This window comes from Vipera ursinii (genome assembly GCF_947247035.1).
Source record: "Vipera ursinii genome assembly, chromosome: 7".
In the NCBI taxonomy this organism is placed as follows: domain Eukaryota; kingdom Metazoa; phylum Chordata; class Lepidosauria; order Squamata; family Viperidae; genus Vipera; species Vipera ursinii.
This window is the reverse complement of record NC_139521.1, coordinates 25,775,839-25,793,984: the sequence shown is the minus strand read 5'-3', so window position 1 is coordinate 25,793,984 and position 18,146 is coordinate 25,775,839. Positions and strand designations below refer to the sequence as shown.

Here is an 18,146-nt window from a genome sequence, read left to right as displayed (position 1 = left end):
GACACCCCGAGCGGGGAAAGCCGGATCCACATTTGGTATACAATTAAGTTTTGTATACCAAAACGCTTGGAATTCTATCATTGATTATTTAAAATAAATTTACAGATGTCTGGTTATAAAGTAGTAAACTGCATTCACATGGAGGTGCATACATACACTTTTCTCCATATCAGAAATTCTGCTACGATAACAGCCACAGACTCTTTTATTCATCAGACCTGCATCTTTAAAGGTGCAGAAGAAGGGAAGCCGCTTTTATCTCCGTAATCTCAAAACAGAGACGACTCGAGATGAGGTCGGCTGAACTCCTTTCTTGGGAAAAAGTGCCGACAGCAATTCCCCCGCCCTGAATGCAGAGGCGCTCTTTCCCACGAAGCCGGGCAATAACACAGGAGACTCCGCTCTCCGTTTTCCACTCCGCTGTGACATTATTTAGTTCCGCTTCCGTGAGAAAGCGAGAAGCGCGAATTGGAACGGATCATCGCTTCGTTTTGATGTTGTAAGGAGGCTTGGGTTTTTTTTTTTGTGTGTGTGTGTGGGGGGGTGTAAATTAGTTTCCTGGCTGTTTATTTTTAATTGGTCTGTTTTTCACTCTTGTTTCTAATAGTTGCCGCCTGTTTTGTTCCCTGCCTCTTCCGCTGTTTTTTTCTTCGTTCTAATTTTTTCCCTTTTTATAAGCTGCTGTTTTTCTCCTCTCCCCCCCCTCTGTAAAATAGTGTAGAGTTGGTAGGTGTTTTGTGTGTTGTAATAAAAATGTAAGGAAACTTGGGTTCAGTAGGACTCGATTCTATATATGTTTTGCCTTCCTTCAGACTACCCTGTGTATCCTACCGATTCCCTCTGTCCTCCCCTCCTTTCTTTTTTATTGCCCCAGTTTCCTCGATTCCTCCGGAGGTGCTTTAAAGATGAACACACGCATGACTATATATGCGCACACATCTGTGACTACAGTCTAGTCTTTAGGTGAACCTTTAAGGTACCAGAGAGTTTTCAAATGAGCTTGCTACAACAGGCTTAACACAGCTCCTCTTTAGAGCTACTTCCAATCCGTTGGATTTGAGCTCTTTTCTTTCCTCTTGTCTCTATTAGCACTGTTGGTCAGAAGGTCAGAACAGCAGCTCTCAACAGAGTTTGCTTGCATTCTCAATTTTTTATGGTACAAACCAATTTTGCCTTTCTCACTGTTGAGGTTTATGACTGATACAATAAAGTATTTGCTTTATAGAAATTTATATTTGCTTTGATAGAAATTCTACAGAGTTCAGGGGAGCTTACTTTGAAAAGTACAAAAGTGTAATTTACTTTAAAGATATTCTCGGCATAGTCAGCTTACTATTTATTATTTTGCCTATTTAAAACACGTTTGCTAAATCTGACTCATTCCAGATATGTTAACTAAAAGCTATCTAATCATTATGATTATGCTGTCTCAGGATAGTGAGAGTTGGAATTAATTTATCTGAAGGAATCAAAATAGAAAATGCTCCATATAATTTTTTTGAACCTAGCAATGCAAATATTTAGCATATTATTATAATAGAAGCATTGGTTTAATGCGGTTTTCCTATACAAGATATGAGGCCTATTCCTCAGCAAGAACATGTCTAAAATCACAACATATCCCTATGTTTTCTGGAAGCTTCCATTCAGTTCAGTAGTACTTGCTTAAAATTAAACATCAAATTATGAACTTAACAGTTTATGACCAATACTACAATATTGCTCCTTTATTAGTTTTTGTACCAAAATCTTTAACCTTTACTAGCTACCTAAATTGCAGTATGCATGCTTTGTCTTACCCCCTTCTATTCTTGATTGACTTAGAAACTTTTGTGCAATGCCATCACAAGGAGAACATGGAAACTGTTACAATCGCAAAAGACAGAATATAGCAATGGCCACAGCAGGTACCAGAATGGCTGGAGGTAGGAAGCAGAGATGTCATGCAGAAGCACAAAAGCAGGTATCAGTAATATCTCCCCATCTCCATTCCAACACTATCCAAGATCTGGAGGTTTTGTGTCTTTCAACTATTGGGACAGACAAGAGTTCAAAACACCATTCTAGTATCTGTCAGAATCCATTTATATCACATTTCATAAATGCATAGGTAGAATATTGTGCTTATTCTGGGGATTCTGCCATCTCTCCGAGGGGGGGGGAGGATGGTTACTCAGATTGCAATAGGCTGTCTTCAAACACCAGGGAAGCTTTTGATCTGGGGGGGACGGGGAGAGAGAGATCTGGATCGCATCTCCATTTACAACTGAAAAGGAAGAAGCAATAACAATAAACACAAGGAGAGTTCCCTTTCCCACAAAAGGGCCTGACACCTAAGTAAATGATGGGAGCCTGACCAAATGGATGAGGGGAGGGGGTTGAAATGGGAATTCTTTTTTTTTATTGAAAAGTTTTTCAATACATTTTATCTTTAACAATCCCTCCCCCCACCCAACCCTTCCTAGCCCTCCCTAACCCCCCTCCCCTTCCCCCGTCCCCCATCCCCGACTTCCCAGAGCTAAATACAAGGTATAAAAGTAAAAACAATCATAAACAACCATATGCTAACAACAATAAGCTATTAAGTCTATCGCACTCTAGCTCATGTAAAATGACTACAAGCAATACTAATATCACATCAAAACTTATGCAAATGCTAAATGAAACTTTTTGGTCCCATATTTATTCTGGATGTAATCAATCCACTTTTTCCACTCCATAATATAACGTTGTTGCGAATGGTCTTTCAAATAAGCCGATATCTTTGCCATTTCTGCCAGGTCAGAAACTTTTAAAGTCCATTCTTCTATAGTCGGCAGTTCCTCCTTCTTCCAATATTGACCTACTAAAAGTCTTGCTGCCGTAATTAAGTTCAACATCAACTTAGTGTCCACAACAGTAGTATCCGTAATTATACCCAATAAAAACAATTGCGGACAAAACTTTATCCTTTGCTTAAATATCTTCTGCATATTCCACCAGATTTTAATCCAAAAAGCTTTAACCTTTTTACAGGTCCACCATATATGAAAGTACGTTGTGTCTTCGCCACCACACCTCCAACATTTAGGTTGATAGTTCGGATACATACTTGCGACCTTTTTAGGATCTAAATGCCACCTATAAAACATTTTATAAAAGTTCTCTCTTAAATTTTGGGCTTGCGTAAATTTTACGTTCCTCACCCAGATCTTTTCCCAAGTGTCCATTGTAATAACTTCTTGAATATTCTGAGCCGACTTTATCATACAATCTTTAACAAGTTCTGTTTCTGAGTCAATTTCTATCAATGCAAGATATATCCGTTTGATATGTACTGGACCCTGGTTTCTAATTTGCTTTACCAGATTTTCATCAGTCATTGAAAAACCAATTTTCTGATCTTCTTTCCACCTGGCCCGTAATTGACCATATTGAAACCAGGTTTGAACAATCTTCTCTTCTCGTAGAAAATTATACGGCTTTAAACACCAGACGTTCCTCTCCAAACTTAGGATTTCCTTGTATGTAGTCACATCATGTTTAAACCCAACATTTATATTTTCTATTGTGTGTTTCGGTATTGCCCATAAAGGTATCTTGTAATTTAACTTATGTCTATACTTTTTCCAAACTCTCAACAAAGCATGTCTGAAAATATGCACCTTAAACACATTATCTACCTTCTTATCATACAATAAATATGCATGCCAGCCAAATAACAAGTCGTGGCCTTCAAGATTGAATAATCTCCCTTGTGTTAAATTAATCCAATCACTTATCGCTGACAAAGCAGCAGCTTCATAGTATAATTTAAAGTTGGGCATTTTGAGAACACCTCTTTCACGCGTGTCCTGCATAATCTTAAATTTAACTCGTGGCCTTTTCCCTGCCCATACAAATTTATTGATACCCTTTTGCCATTCCTCCAAATTTGAATCCTTTTTAAGAATAGGTATCATTTGAAATAAGAATAAAAATTTAGGCAAAACATTCATTTTCACTGCTGCAATTCTTCCCAATAGAGACAATTGTAATTTTTTCCAGCTTTCCAATTCTTTTTGAATTTTTCCCCATAATTTTTCATAATTATTTTTATATAACTTTGCATTTGAGGGTGACAAATACACCCATTTAACCCTTTTAACAATCTCAAATCCAGTTAACCCTTCTAGAAGGGCCTTTTGCGATGCTGTCATATTTTTAGCCAATATTTTAGTTTTTTGTATATTAACCTTGAATCCAGAAACCTTCCCATATTGCATTATTATCTCCATCAGGTCCACAACAGAATTTTTTGGCTGAGTCACCGTAACAACCAGATCGACTGCAAACGCCCTCAATCTATAATCCTGATCTCTAATTTGAATTCCCTTAATTTTTTCCGAATTCCGTATTTTAATCAATAATATCTCCAATGTTAAAACAAATAATAAAGGTGATAACGGACACCCTTGTCTTGTGCCCTTTTCAATATTACATACTTCAGTCAAACTATTATTTACTATTATTCGGGCTGTTTGTTTTTGATATAATGCCCTAATTGATTGTAAGAATTTATCCCCAAAATTCATTTTATCTAATACTTTCATCAAAAATTGCCAATTCAATTGATCAAAGGCTTTTTCGGCATCCAAAAAGATCAGCACCGCAGGGATCTGGTTGTTCCTTTCCAAAAATTCCAACAAATCTACTATATGCCTCACATTATTTTTCATTTGTCTGCCACTGATAAACCCAGTTTGGTCACCATGAATTATCTGTTGCAAAACCCTTATCAATCTGTTAGCTAAAACCATAGCAAATATCTTGTAGTCCGTATTCAAAAGTAATATTGGTCTGTAATTTCTTACTTGAGTGACATCCTGATCTTCCTTCGGAATCAGAGAAATAAAAGCAATTCTCCAAGACGGAGGCACCCCTCCTCCCCTTTGAATTGTCTGAAACAATTCTCTTAATGGCTTTATCATCTCCAATTGTAAATTTTTATAATACACCGCCGTCAGTCCATCCGTGCCTGGCGCTTTATCCACCTTCAATTGTTTAATTGCTAAAAGAATTTCTTCTTCTGTTATCAATTGATTAATCTCTTCCTTTTGTTCTTGTGTAAGAACCGGGATGTTGGCATTCCTCAAATATACATCAATATCTGCTTCATTAATCTTATCTTTAGCATATAATTTAGAATAAAAGTCCACAAAAGCTTCCTTAATAAGATCCTGTTGATACACAACCTTTCCCTTATGTTCTATTTTATCTATATTAGAAGCCCTTTGCTTCTTCCTTAACATGTAAGCTAACCATCTGCCTGGTTTATTGGCATTGCAAAAAGTATTATGCCTAGCAAAACCGTAAATTAGTTGGCACCTGATCAGCCATCAACTTGTCAAACTGTCCTCTTAACAAATTAATAACCTCTTTGATCTTCACATCCGATGGATTCAAAATTAGGGCCTTTTCTTTTTCCCTAATTTCATTCTCCAATTCTTTCCTCCTGACTTCCAAGTTACGTCTGTATTTATTATTCATATATATTAACACCCCTCTCATATAAGCTTTACTAGCATCCCAAACCATGTCCATAGAAGTATCCTTGTTCATATTAATTTCAAAAAAGTCCTTCATCTGCTTTTTACATTCTTCCACATTACTCTGATTTCTAAACAAATTCTCATTTACGCGCCAAGAGCGCCTATCTCTATTGTCCTCTAACCAGACTGGACTATGGTCAGATATAATTCTTGCACAAATCTTTATCTTCTTAATCCTAGAAAAAAATCATTAATCGTTAATATAAAGTCAATCCTGGAAAAAGATTGATGTCTATCAGAAAAAAAGGTGTAATCCTTTTCTTGTAAATGTCTTTCTCTCCAAATGTCTCGCAACTCCAAATCATCCTTCATCTCGAAAAAAGATTTAGGCAATCTAGCGTGGCTTGGAGTACGCCTAAAAGAACTACACTTGTCCAGTTGTACATCCAAGACACCGTTCCAATCTCCCACAAAAATAAAAGATTTATAATCCAACTGAGTGATCTTACTGTGTAATGAACTATAAAAATCAGCTTGTTGTTGATTAGGAGCATACAGTCCAACCAAAAGCGTTTTTTTGCCTTCTAACAACAAATCTATTATAACATATCTTCCTTGTTTGTCTGCTTCTATTAACTCCGCTGTCATAGTATTCTTGACATAGATAACCACTCCATTCTTCTTATTCATTGCAGAAGCAATAAATTGTGTACCCAATCTAGAGTTCAATAGGTACTTTTGGTCCATAGCCCTAATATGTGTTTCTTGCAAGCAAATAACATCAGTCTTAAATTGTTTTAAGTATTGAAAAATTTTCTTTCTCTTCTGTGGTGAGTTTAAGCCATTAACATTCCAGGTTAGAAACTTAATCGCCATCCTCAGCGACCCGAAGCTTCTGGAACACGTCTGCCAGGAGTCCCTTAACTTCCTTAGGCTGCGCCCCTCCCACAGCTTCGCTATATGTACGCTTTGAAGGTTCCATAACTTTCTGTTGATCCTCCTCTTGCTCTCGTCTCGCTCGTCTCAAGGCAGCACGCGTCATCCTCTGATCTCTGGCATCTTCCGATGAAGCTGTAATTTGATCCACTCCAGTAGTTTTCTCATCTGCCTGCGTTATTCCTGCAGCATCTTGAGACTTTCCCTCGCCATTCTTCTTTGTAGATTCCAAGAGTGGTAAAGGGGTTGCTTTTAAAACATTGCTGTAAAAATCACATGCCTGCATCACTGTGACAAGACGATGTCTCGTACCTTCATGCATCACCACCATACCCACTGGTATCTCCCATCTAAACTTGATATCACGTCTCTTAAGTTCCTGTACCAGAAAAGCAAAATCTTTCCTTCTCCTTAAAATTCTTGGAGGGATCTCTTTTAGAACCAAAACTTCTTGTTCAGCAACCACAAGCTTAGTATCATAAGAAACTTGGATAACTTCATTCCTAATTGCTCTCTTTGTGAAGTAAACAACCACATCTCTAGGTAACTTCCTTTGCCTTACAATCCATGAATTCACACGAAAGATTTTGTCTGTATTTCCCACAATTTCAGGTGCTGACTGTCCCAGTAGCCCTTCCAAAGCCTCAGAGACAATCTGCTTCAAATCTTCTTTAGGATTCTCTTTTAAGCCTCTGATTCTGATAGCAAACTCCATCTGGTGGTACTGGACCAAGGTCAAGTCGCTGTCCATTTTATCCACCACATTTTCAGTCTCTAACACTTTTGCTTCTAATCTGCAATTATTTTGGCTAAGATCTTCCATTCTTTCGTCCAAGCGTTCAATACATAAAGCCATACCTTGAAGTGCAGGCAAGATGTCTGCCCTCATTTCTGTGAACTTCTCCTCCAGCTTTTCATCCATCTTTTCATCTATAATATCTGCTATTTGTTGTGAATGCTTTTCCAAAGTATCCTGTAAGTCTTTAACTGTCAATGCTGGAGCAGGTGCAGGAGGCAATAAAGCTTGCAGCGAGGACTGTTGCACCGGGGAAGCCCCCGCACTCCTGAGAACTTTGGAAGATTTAGCCGCCATCTTCCCCCACTTTCACTTGTTATGCACTTTCACTTTCAGAGTCTATCAAATCCGTTGAGCTAGAGAACAAAAATCCACTTTCACCTTGATCTCCTGTATCGCTCTGCCTGCGTCTTCGCACTCCAAAGTCCTTTCTGCTGGCAGGGGTGGTTGCTAACACTTTGTTCTGCTCCCAAAAACACGGGGCAGAAATGCTGCGCAGCAAACCCAGGCTTCGGGGGGGCTCAATCCTTCAGCCGCCCGAACTTAAAGCTCAGGCGGCCCCGGAGAGCTCAACCCCTACCTGGGTACTCACCCCCTCCTCTTCTCCCGAGGAGGGGTTTCCGAACCGCCGAAACAGCTGATCGGCGCTGTTTTCGGCGGTTCTACGAAGCCGCGGACGAGACAGCCTAGAAATGGCTGTCTTCAGCGTCGCGTCGCCACCGGAAGTCCGAAATGGGAATTCTTTATATAGAATTGAAATGTAACTCTGTTAGATCCCGTCTTGTATTGCCACAATTGATCTCATCCTAGTAAACTTTTCCTTTTTGGACAAATTTGCATCCAAGAGTTCTTATTTCCTAAGATGTGGATTGAGGTCGGTCCTGACAGTAGTCGGGATCTGCTATAAGAGTCAACCTGGAAGGGAAAACCTTACTGGGGGACTTTGCAACAAATACAATGTCTGGCGACGAAGCAAGAGAGGAGGGAAGTCCCATGGAGAGGGAGTCTTCCCCCCGAATGGAATCCCAGAGACGATGGGAAGCTGAAGCGGCATATTTCCCCGGGGAAGAAGCGATGGAGAAGTATGACCGAAAACCCCGGTAGTCGATGGGCTTTGGAAGGAAAAGTGAGTGGGAAAAGGCATCGAGAGAAGTGACCCTGAGACGGAGTGACCACCAACCGGAATGGAGGCAAGAGATGGAGAGCTCCCTGCACACCAGTGAGGAGGAGCGGATCCTGGAAAAAGCCATTGATCTGATGAAAGCAACCCTGAGCTCACTAAGGGAGGAGAGAGCTGAAAACTGCAACCGAGGCAGCGCCTGGGGCCGCAACTGGAAAGGTAACGGAGGGGATCCAGCACCTGAAACCCCTGGGGCTGTCCAATAGAACAGGAATTGCTGCCACAGCAGTACCTCCTCCCCAGAACCACAGACGGGGACCAGGATGAGAAGCGATACCAGCTGCGGCACAGACAACACTTCCACCCCTGGAATTCAAATTCAAGGGGGAGCCATCACGACTGGGAACACAAAGAGGAACACATCAACCTAGTCAGAGCAGTCCTGAAAAAGTTGCGAGCTGCTCACCTATATGCTAAACTATCAAAGTGCGAATTTCACCAGGAAAAAAATTGACTACCTGGGATATCGCATATCCCCAGAGGGCATTGAAATGGACCCTGAGAAAGTCAGGGCAGTATTAGAGTGGGCACCCCCCCCTGCACACGGAAGCAATTGCAATGTTTCCTGGGGTTTGCAAATTTCTACCGCCAATTCATCCCTAAGGGAAAGGTAAAGGTTCCCCTGCACATGCATGCTAGTCGTTTCCGACTCTAGGGGCCGGTGCTCATCTCCATTTCAAAGCCGAAGAGCCAGCGCTTGTCCGAGGACGTCTCCGCGGTCATGTGGCCGGCATGACTAGACGGCAAAGGCGCACGGAACGCTGTTACCTTCCCACCATAGTGGTCCCTATTTTTCTACTTGCATTTTTACGTGCTTTCGAACTGCTAGGTGGGCAAAAGCTGGGACGAGTAACAGGCGCTCACTCTGTTACGCGGCGCTCGGGATTCGACCTGCCAAACTGCCGACCTTCTGATCGACAAGCTCAGCGTCCTAACCCACTGAGCCACCGCGTCCCTACATTTGGCCAAATAGCCATGCCCCTGACAAACTTGTTGAAAACGAAAGGGGGGTCTCCCATGTAATCCAGCCAGCCTGTAAAGTGGACAATGGAGTGTCAAGCAGCATTTGAGAGGCTAAAGAGACTTTTTTCTGCTGAACCTGTCCTAAAACACCCAGATCCAGACAAACCTTTTGTAATACAGGCAGATGCGAGCGATGTAGCAGTAGGAGCCATACTATTACAAGAAAATGATGGGGGGACGTTGCAACCATGTGCATACACATCCAGAAAACTCACAAACAGAACAACGTTGGCCAATATGGGAAAAGGAGGCATTCTTGTTCAGGTGGGCATTACTAACATGGCACCAATTTTTAGAAGGAAATAAAATACCTTTCCAGGTCTGGACAGACCACAAGAATTTGGAAGCACTAAAAACGCCCAGGAAGCTCACTCCTAAGCAAGCCCGCTGGTCCCAACATTTTCACCAATTCAATTTCACTCTCAAACACTTACCAGGGGGAAAGAACTTCCTGGCAGATGCATTATCCCGCATGCCCCAATATAACAGCACAAGAGTTACTGACTTTAAACCACTTGTGCCAGAACAACAACTGGCAGCACCAGTCACCACCAGGGCACAAGAAAAAATGAAGCCGAAGGCAGATAGCCAAACTGGAATAGAATTCAGAAAGTCTTTGGAAAGTGATGAATGGTTCCAGAAAAATAGACATGTGTGCACAATTAAGTAAATGATGGGAGCCTGACCAAATGGATGAGGGGAGGGGATTGAAATGGGAATGCTTTATATAGGATTGAAATGTAACTGTTAGATCCCGTCTTGTATTGCCACAATTGATCTCATCCTAGTAAACTTTTCCTTTTTGGACAAATTTGCATCCAAGAGTTCTTATTTCCTAAGATGTGGATTGAGGTGGGTCCTGACAGTATCTCCCATCCTCAGGATCTTTGATACAATAACAAATGTTATTAATTCATGCAAAGTGTTTTGGTCTCATCACTTGTTACTTAGAAGCAGGGATTTCCTAGGGTAGAACTTCCTTTAACTTAGCATATTTTTTCTTAGTTTGAATCTGTAAACAGTTGCACATAAACAATATGGAGAATTATATATTCACTTTGCTGCTTATTTACTTCTATTGCATTAACGTCTGTAGTCATGAAATGCTTTGAAAGATTGGTTCTCCAACATCTTAGGACATGCCTCCCAGTGGACTTCGATAAACATCAATTTGCCTACAGGGGAAATAGGTCGACAGATGATGCCATAGCTACTGCTTTACACTGTAGCAAGTCATCTTGAGAGACCTGGAAATTATGTCAGGATGCTTTTTGTTGACTTGGCTTTCAACACCATTTTGCCGGGCATTCTCATCGAGAAGCTGACTGACTTGATATTCTCCCCCGCCATCTGCGATTGGATTCAAGACTTTCTTAGGGATCTGTTACAAACAGTGAGGGTCGGGTCTGTTTTGTCCCCCCCCCCTGAAGCTTTGCACCGGCACACCACAGGGCTGTGTGCTTAGCCCCTACCTGTACTCTTTATACACTTATGATTGTGTATCATCTGACCCATCCACTGCGATAATTAAGTTCGCAGATGATACAACTGTGGTGGGTCTTATTACAGGTGGGGATGAGACAGCATATAGGGCGGAGGTACAAAAACTATCCATATGGTGTAGTAACAACGACTTGCACCTAAACATTGGCAAGACAAAAGAGATGGTGCTAGACTTCCGGAGAAAAAAGGAGGAACCTGCCCCACTTTACATCAGGGAGGACTGTGTGGAGAGAGTTTCCTCCTTTAAATTTCTGGGAGTCTACCTCTGTGAAGATCTGACCTGGAAAGTTAACACAACCCAGGTGGCTAGAAAGGCCCAACAGAGGCTTCACTTTCTTAGGGTCTTGCGGAAGAACAGGGTAGAACAACGGCTAATGACCCTCTTTTACCGGTGTGCTATAGAGAGCATCCTCTCGTATGGTATTGTGGTTTGGTATGCTGGTCTGACAGCCGCGGACAGGAAAGTATTACAGAGGGTAGTGAGCACAGCACAAGACATTGTGGGCTGTTCCCTGACACCACTGTATGACATCGCCAGGGCTCGTTGCCTTGGAAGAGTGAGGAAGATTCTCAGGGATGACTCACACCCTGGACGGTATCTCTTTACTCTCCTACCATCCGGTAGGAGATATAGGAGCATAGCCAGCCATACCAACAGGCTGAAAAATAGCTTTTATCCGTGGGCTTTTAGGCTTTTAAATGGGATATAATCTCTGTGAACTTATGCAGAATTGACTTGGGAGGCCGGTGTGTGGTGTAGTTGGTTCATATGGTGTGGTAGGATGGAGGGTTTGTTGTCACTGTGTGTTGGGGTTAGAGAGCACGGGGGGAGGCTCAGCTAATCTCAATGTACACATGTTGTACTTTGACAATAAAGGTTTATTATTGTTGTTATTATTATTTATTCTTACTGCACCACTTTATTTGCTACAGATCAGAAGTAAGCCCACAGATTACATTCGACTTTTGGCTTCTTTCCTTGTCTTAAAATGATATATGTATGATCTTATTTCTTCCTTGATTTTATGTTTACTGGTAGGGTGAAAGCATTAAAAAAGTAAAAAATGTACAAGCTGGCACAGCAGATGTCTCTGATTGTATTCGCCAAGAAATTGAAAGCTGTTACCGGCTCAAGATGCCTGAAGACTTTTATCATTTCTGGAAATTCTGTGAGGAATTGGAACCTGACAAGCCATGTGGTAGGTCTTAAATGTTTATCTTCTTTATATGAGTGCTTTTGTGTGTGTAGATATATATATAAATAAATATATTTTTGTGTTTGTGTGCAATTTTATTTTAGGAATAACAGTATCTTCAAAATTCCAATATTTATTTTAGAAATTTATAAGGCTACCCATTTGTATAATGATTTTGGGTGGCATACAGTAAAAGTAATACAATTAAAATAAACAAGTGTACCCCCACCCCCCTCCAGAAAAGGAGACATTAACATACAAACTTGCCACTCACTGTAACCCAATTCTTATGGAAAGAACCAGGTTTTCAATGCTCTTTTGAACATAACTAGGGTGGAGACAAGATGGAAGAGGGAATAGTTCTCTAGAAAGCAGCTGTTGTGACCAAGAAGGTACACTTCTTAGGTCCCATCAAGTGACATAGTTTAATTGATGGGATCTGGGACATGTCAACTGTGCCTGATTGGCTCACTTGACTTCTTCCTGTCAATACATATTGGACTTGACCACAAAGAACAGAGGGAAACCACCATAACACTATGTCTTTCAGTCCCTTCTGGTGGGTTAGAAGAATGCTATGGTTGATATTGTGGTTTGATATTATTTAGTATAACTAGTAGTCCTTTCCACATGTAATATAAAATGTATTTAGCCTTCACTTTTTTGGCTTATTTCTAATACCATCCCATGTCAGTCAGCATGTTCAGTTCTCTGAGGCAGAATCCCATTTTGGGATTTTTTATATATATATAAAAGGTAAAGGTTCCCCCGCACATGCGTGCTAGTTGTTTCCAACTCTAGGGGCCGGTGCTCATCTCTATTTCAAAGCCGAAGAGCCAGTGCTTGTCCGAGGATGTCTCCGTGGTCATGTGGTCGGCATGACTAGACGCCAAAGGCGCACGGAACGCTGTTACCTTCCCACCGTAGTGGTCCCTATTTTTCTAGTTGCATTTTTACATGCTTTCAAACTGCTAGGTTGGCAGAAGCTGGGACGAGTAACAGGCGCTCACTCTGCTACACAGCACTGGGGATTCGACCCACCAAACTGCCAACCTTCTGATCAACAAGCTCAGTGTCCTAACCCACACTGAGCCACCGCGTCCCATAGATAGATGATAGATAGATAGATGATGATAGATAGATAGATAGATAGATAGATAGATAGATAGATAGATAGATGATAGATAGATAGATACGATATAGATATAGATATAGATATAGATATACATACATACACACTTCTCGCAGAAGAACAAAGCTGAAGCTACCAGCCTGAGGATGACGGATGAGATTTCGTTGAAACGTTGCCCTGATACCTCCAATTCTACGTGGAAAAAAACCCGAATGACCAAAGATCTGTAACCCGAATGACCAAAGATCCACATACGAACACCCGCGAAAACCTCAGAAAACATATATATATATATATCTCAGATAATCTCAGATAAAGGGTATGACTAGCTGATGAGAACATAAGAGTTCGAAATGATCATCTTAGCCTCCCAAATTCTTTATTAGCAATTTGAATAATTTGCATATATATATATATATATATATATATATATATATATATATATATATATATGTATGTATGTATTTATATATGTATGTATATGTATATATATATATATATGTATATGTGTATATGTATATATGTATATAATTTAATTTAATTTAATTTTAATTTTAATTTTATTAAATTTATATACCGCCCTTTCCCGAAGGACTCAGGGCGGTTTACAGGGTATTTAAAATCAAACAGTACAAAATACAAAAGTTAAAAAACAATTTAAAAAGATTAAATTATCCCTTAGCTAAAAACTTCAGTTAAAAATTCTCAGCCTGGGCCGGAGAGCTCAAAGAGACAGGTCTTCAGGTCCCGGCGGAATGAACGAAGGTCAGGGGCGGTCCTAAGCTCCACGGGCAGCTGGTTCCAGAGGGCAGGCGCACCCACCGAGAAGGCCCTCCCCCTGGGTGTTATCCGCCGGCAATCTTTTCCCGGCGGCACCCTGAGAAGACCCTCCCTGTGTGAGCACACTGGACGAAGGGAGTTTGATGCTGGCAGAAGGTGTTCCCTCAAATATCCCGGACCCAAGCCATTTAGGGCTTTATAGGTCATCACCAGCACCTTGAATCTCACCCGAAGGGCAACCGGAAGCCAATGTAGGTCGCGGAGTAGAGGTGTTAAATGGGAGTATCGGGAGGCCCCCATCACTACTCGTGTGGCCGCATTCTGCACCAGCTGAAGCCTCTGAGTGGTCCTCAAGCGCAGCCCCATGTAGAGAGCGTTGCAGTAGTCTAAACGGGAGGTCACAAGCGCATGAGTGACTGTGCGTAGGGCATCTTGGTCCAGGTAGGGTCGCAACTGGCGCACCAGGCGAACCTGGGCAAAAGCCCCCCTGGTCACGGCTCCTATATGATCTTCAAAATTGAGCCGCGAATCCAGGAGGACACCCAAGTTGCGAGCCCTATCAACGGGGGGGGTAACACTTCACCCTCCATCGTTAGAGATGGAATAGTCTGGTTGACCCGAGATGCCGGTATGCACAGCCACTCAGTCTTGGCAGGATTGAGACGAAGCCTGTTTCTCCCCATCCAGACCTGGACCGCCTCCAGGCAACAGAACATCACGGCGAGGGCATCGCTGGGTTAGTTCGGGGTTGAAAGAAAGAGTTGGGTATCATCAGCGTACTGATGATACCCGCCCCGAAACCACGAATGACCTCACCCAGTGGCTTCATATAGATGTTGAACAGGATGGGAGAGAGAACCGATCCCTGAGGAACTCCACAAACGAGAGGCCTCGGGGCGGATCTCTGCCCTGTCAACACTGACTGCGAACGACCCAGGAGATAGGAGAACCCCCGTTAAACGGTGCCTCCCACTCCCAACCCCCTGAGGTGTCGCAGTAGGATATCATGGTCGATGGTATCGAAAGCCGCTGAGAGATCTAATAGGACTAGGACAGAGGAGCAACCCCTGTCCCGAGCCCGCCAGAGATCATTCACCAGCGTGACCAATGCCGTCTCCGTGCTGTGCCCGGGCCTGAAACCCGATTGGTACGGGTCCAGATAATCAGTTTCCTCCAGGAACAGAGGAAGCTGATGCGCCACCACACTCTCGACAACCTTTGCCAGAAAGCGAATGTTGGAGACTGGACGTTAGTTATTTAAAACAGCCGGGTCCAGGACAGGCTTTTTGCGGAGGGGTCTCACCACCGAAGACACCCTCCTTCAAAGAAGCAGTTATTAAAGTAAACCCCCTTCCCCTGGAACCAGCCTCGTGTGACCTCCCGGGCCGCATAAACCAGCCAGGAGGGGCACAGATCCAACAAACAGGTGGTGGAGCTCAGCCTCACCATGATCCTGTCCACATCAGCAGGGGAAACAGGATCGAACTCAGTCCAGATAACATGCTCAAGACCGTCTGATTCCTCCACGTCAGACTCCGCCCAGTCAGAGTCCAAACCGACCCGGATCTGAGCGATTTTGTCCGTCAGATGATGACTAAACTCCTCGGCCCGTCCCTGCAAGGGATCCTCCCTCACCTCCTGGTTAAGAAGGGAGCGAGTCACCCTAAACAGGGCGGCCGTGCGATTATCTGCGGACGCGATGAGGGCAGCGAAGTAATTAGCCCTCGCCGTCCTCATCGCAGCAAGATAAGACCTTATAAAGGTTCTTAACTGCAATCGGTCAGATTCAGAACGGCTGGACCTCCAACCGCTCTCTAGACCCCGTCTCCGACGCTTCATCTCCCGGAGCTCCGCAGAAAACCATGGAGCCCAACGGGATCTGCACTGGGTCAGAGGTCGCAAGGGTACAACACAGTTGAGTGCCTCAGTGGCCGCCCTTTCCCAGGCATCCACCAAGGCATCAGCTGGGCTGTGAGAGAGGGCGATAGGTATAGACCCAAGCGCCATCTGGAACCGTTCAGGGTCCATTAGGCGCCTGGGGTGGAACCATCTAGTTGGTTCTGATGCCCGGCAGCGGGGGGTGGCATAACGGAAGACCAGCCGCAGGAGATGATGATCGGACCATGACAGGGGAGTAACAACCGGTAAACCCCCTTCCAAATCATCCAACCACTGCCCAGACAGGAACACCAGGTCGAGAGTGTGACCCCCCACATGGGTCGGGCCTTGAATTACCTGGGTCAGGTCCATGGCCGTCATGGAGGCCATGAACTCCTGGGCTAGCTCCGATGACCCTCCCAGGGAAGGCAGGTTGAAGTCTCCCAGCACTATAAGCCTGGGGGACTCCACCGCTAACCCTGAGAGGGTGTCGAGCAGCTCAGGCAGAGCTGTTGCCACACAGCTGGGCGCCAGGTATGTAAGCAACAAGCTCATCTGAACCCGAGAACCACATCTCAGGAGGAGGGACTCACTCCCGCCAATCTGGACAATGGTGGTCTCCCGCGGACATAAAGTCTCCCTGATAACCACCGCCACCCCACCGCCCCTACCCTGAGCCCATGGCTGGTGTAGCACACGGAAACCTGGGGGGCATAACTCAATCAGAGGGACCCCTCCCTCCGAGCCCAACCAGGTTTCCGTAATGCATGCCAGATCCGCGCGTTCCTCCTCGATCAAATCTCGAACGAGGAGAGCCTTATTAACAACGGATCTGGCATTAAGGTACATATATATACACACACACACACACACACACACATACATACTGTATATATGTGTGTGTGTGTGTATTTTTTTTATTTATTTTTTAATCCCATTTATATCCCACCCTTCTCCAAAGACTCAAGCCGGCTTACAATTCTAAAGCACAAATCAATGTATGTATGTATGTATGTATATGTATATGTGTATATGTGTGTGTGTATATATATACACACACACATATATATATACACATACATATATATATACACATACACACACACACACACACATATACATATACGAGCAGTGGGTTAATGCCTCCTTCAGTAACACCAGCTGCCTGCAATTAGTGCAGGTTCGCATCTCACCAGGCTCAAGGTTGACTCAGCCTTCCATCCTTCCAAGGTAGGTAAAATGTGGACCCAGACTGTTGGGGGCAATAATAATGGGGACTTTGTAATAATAATGGGGACTTTGTAATAATGCCGCTTGGGGGCCCCCGAAAGCCCTAATAATAAGCAGGCATATACATATAATGAAGGCTATTGCTAAGCACATTGATTTGTGCTTTAGATTGTAAGCCGCCCTGAGTCTTCGGAGAAGGGCGGGATATAAATGGGATTAAAATTAAAATTAAATTAAAAATTAAAAATATATATATGTGTATAAATATATGTGTGTGTGTGTGTACACATATATATATGTGTGTGTGTATGTGATGTGTATATGTATATATGTATGTATGTGTATGTATATCTGTATGTATGTATGTATGTATTTACCAGTCTTTTAGTTCTTCCAAGATGGCTGAACTATAACTCTGCATGGACAAAGCAATTTTGGTTTTTTAAGGATTTGATCCTAATCTTTGAGAACAGAGAGAATTATAGATAGGTATTTTTTAAAAGCATACATTATATGAAAACAATAACTGTTTTGCATATTCAATATATTTAATTTTATGTATTTAAAACTGACTGTAGGAAACATAATAATCAAACCCAGAACTTTTCATGTAATTTAGATCAGAGATCCAATAGTTTTGTTTTAGTTAGAAAGTCTTTATTTTCTCCAACCTTTGTGTAACATGACCAGGAGGTAATTATGTTAATTGAAGTTTGTTTTTGCCTTGACTGATGGTTCTATATGTTATTTTCATTGTTGGTTGTGTTTTATACTGTAACTGTTGTTTAACTGCCCAGGGTCAGTGTGGTGAGCTAGGCAGCTAAATAAATTGAATAGAATAATTAAATAGTACTTTATTTTGTGAGCTTAATGAGAAAGTGAATCCAAAGCAAGTGTTAAATGCAACCCTTCCATTAATCCTAGAAGCAGAAAGGATTGTGGCCAAATACCGTATATACTTGAGTATAAACCGACTCGAGTA

General features: G+C 42.6%; 1 protein-coding gene across 3 annotated transcripts in view; it reads left to right on the top strand.

Annotated features, from left to right (window-relative positions):
- Nucleotides 1-418: 418 nt before the first annotated feature.
- The window catches only part of HPF1 (histone PARylation factor 1), a 41,601-nt gene continuing 23,873 nt past the window's right edge, over nucleotides 419-18,146 (top strand). The window contains exons 1-3 of one of the 3 annotated variants that reach the window (XM_083367286.1): nucleotides 419-976; nucleotides 1,825-1,963; nucleotides 11,988-12,147. In XM_083367286.1, coding sequence (XP_083223412.1) covers nucleotides 1,838-1,963; nucleotides 11,988-12,147 — 286 coding nt within the window. In that variant the 5' untranslated portion in view covers nucleotides 419-976; nucleotides 1,825-1,837. The remainder of the gene's footprint in view (nucleotides 977-1,824; nucleotides 1,964-11,987; nucleotides 12,148-18,146) is intronic. The other 2 variants (XM_083367288.1, XM_083367287.1) reach the window with 2 other exon arrangements.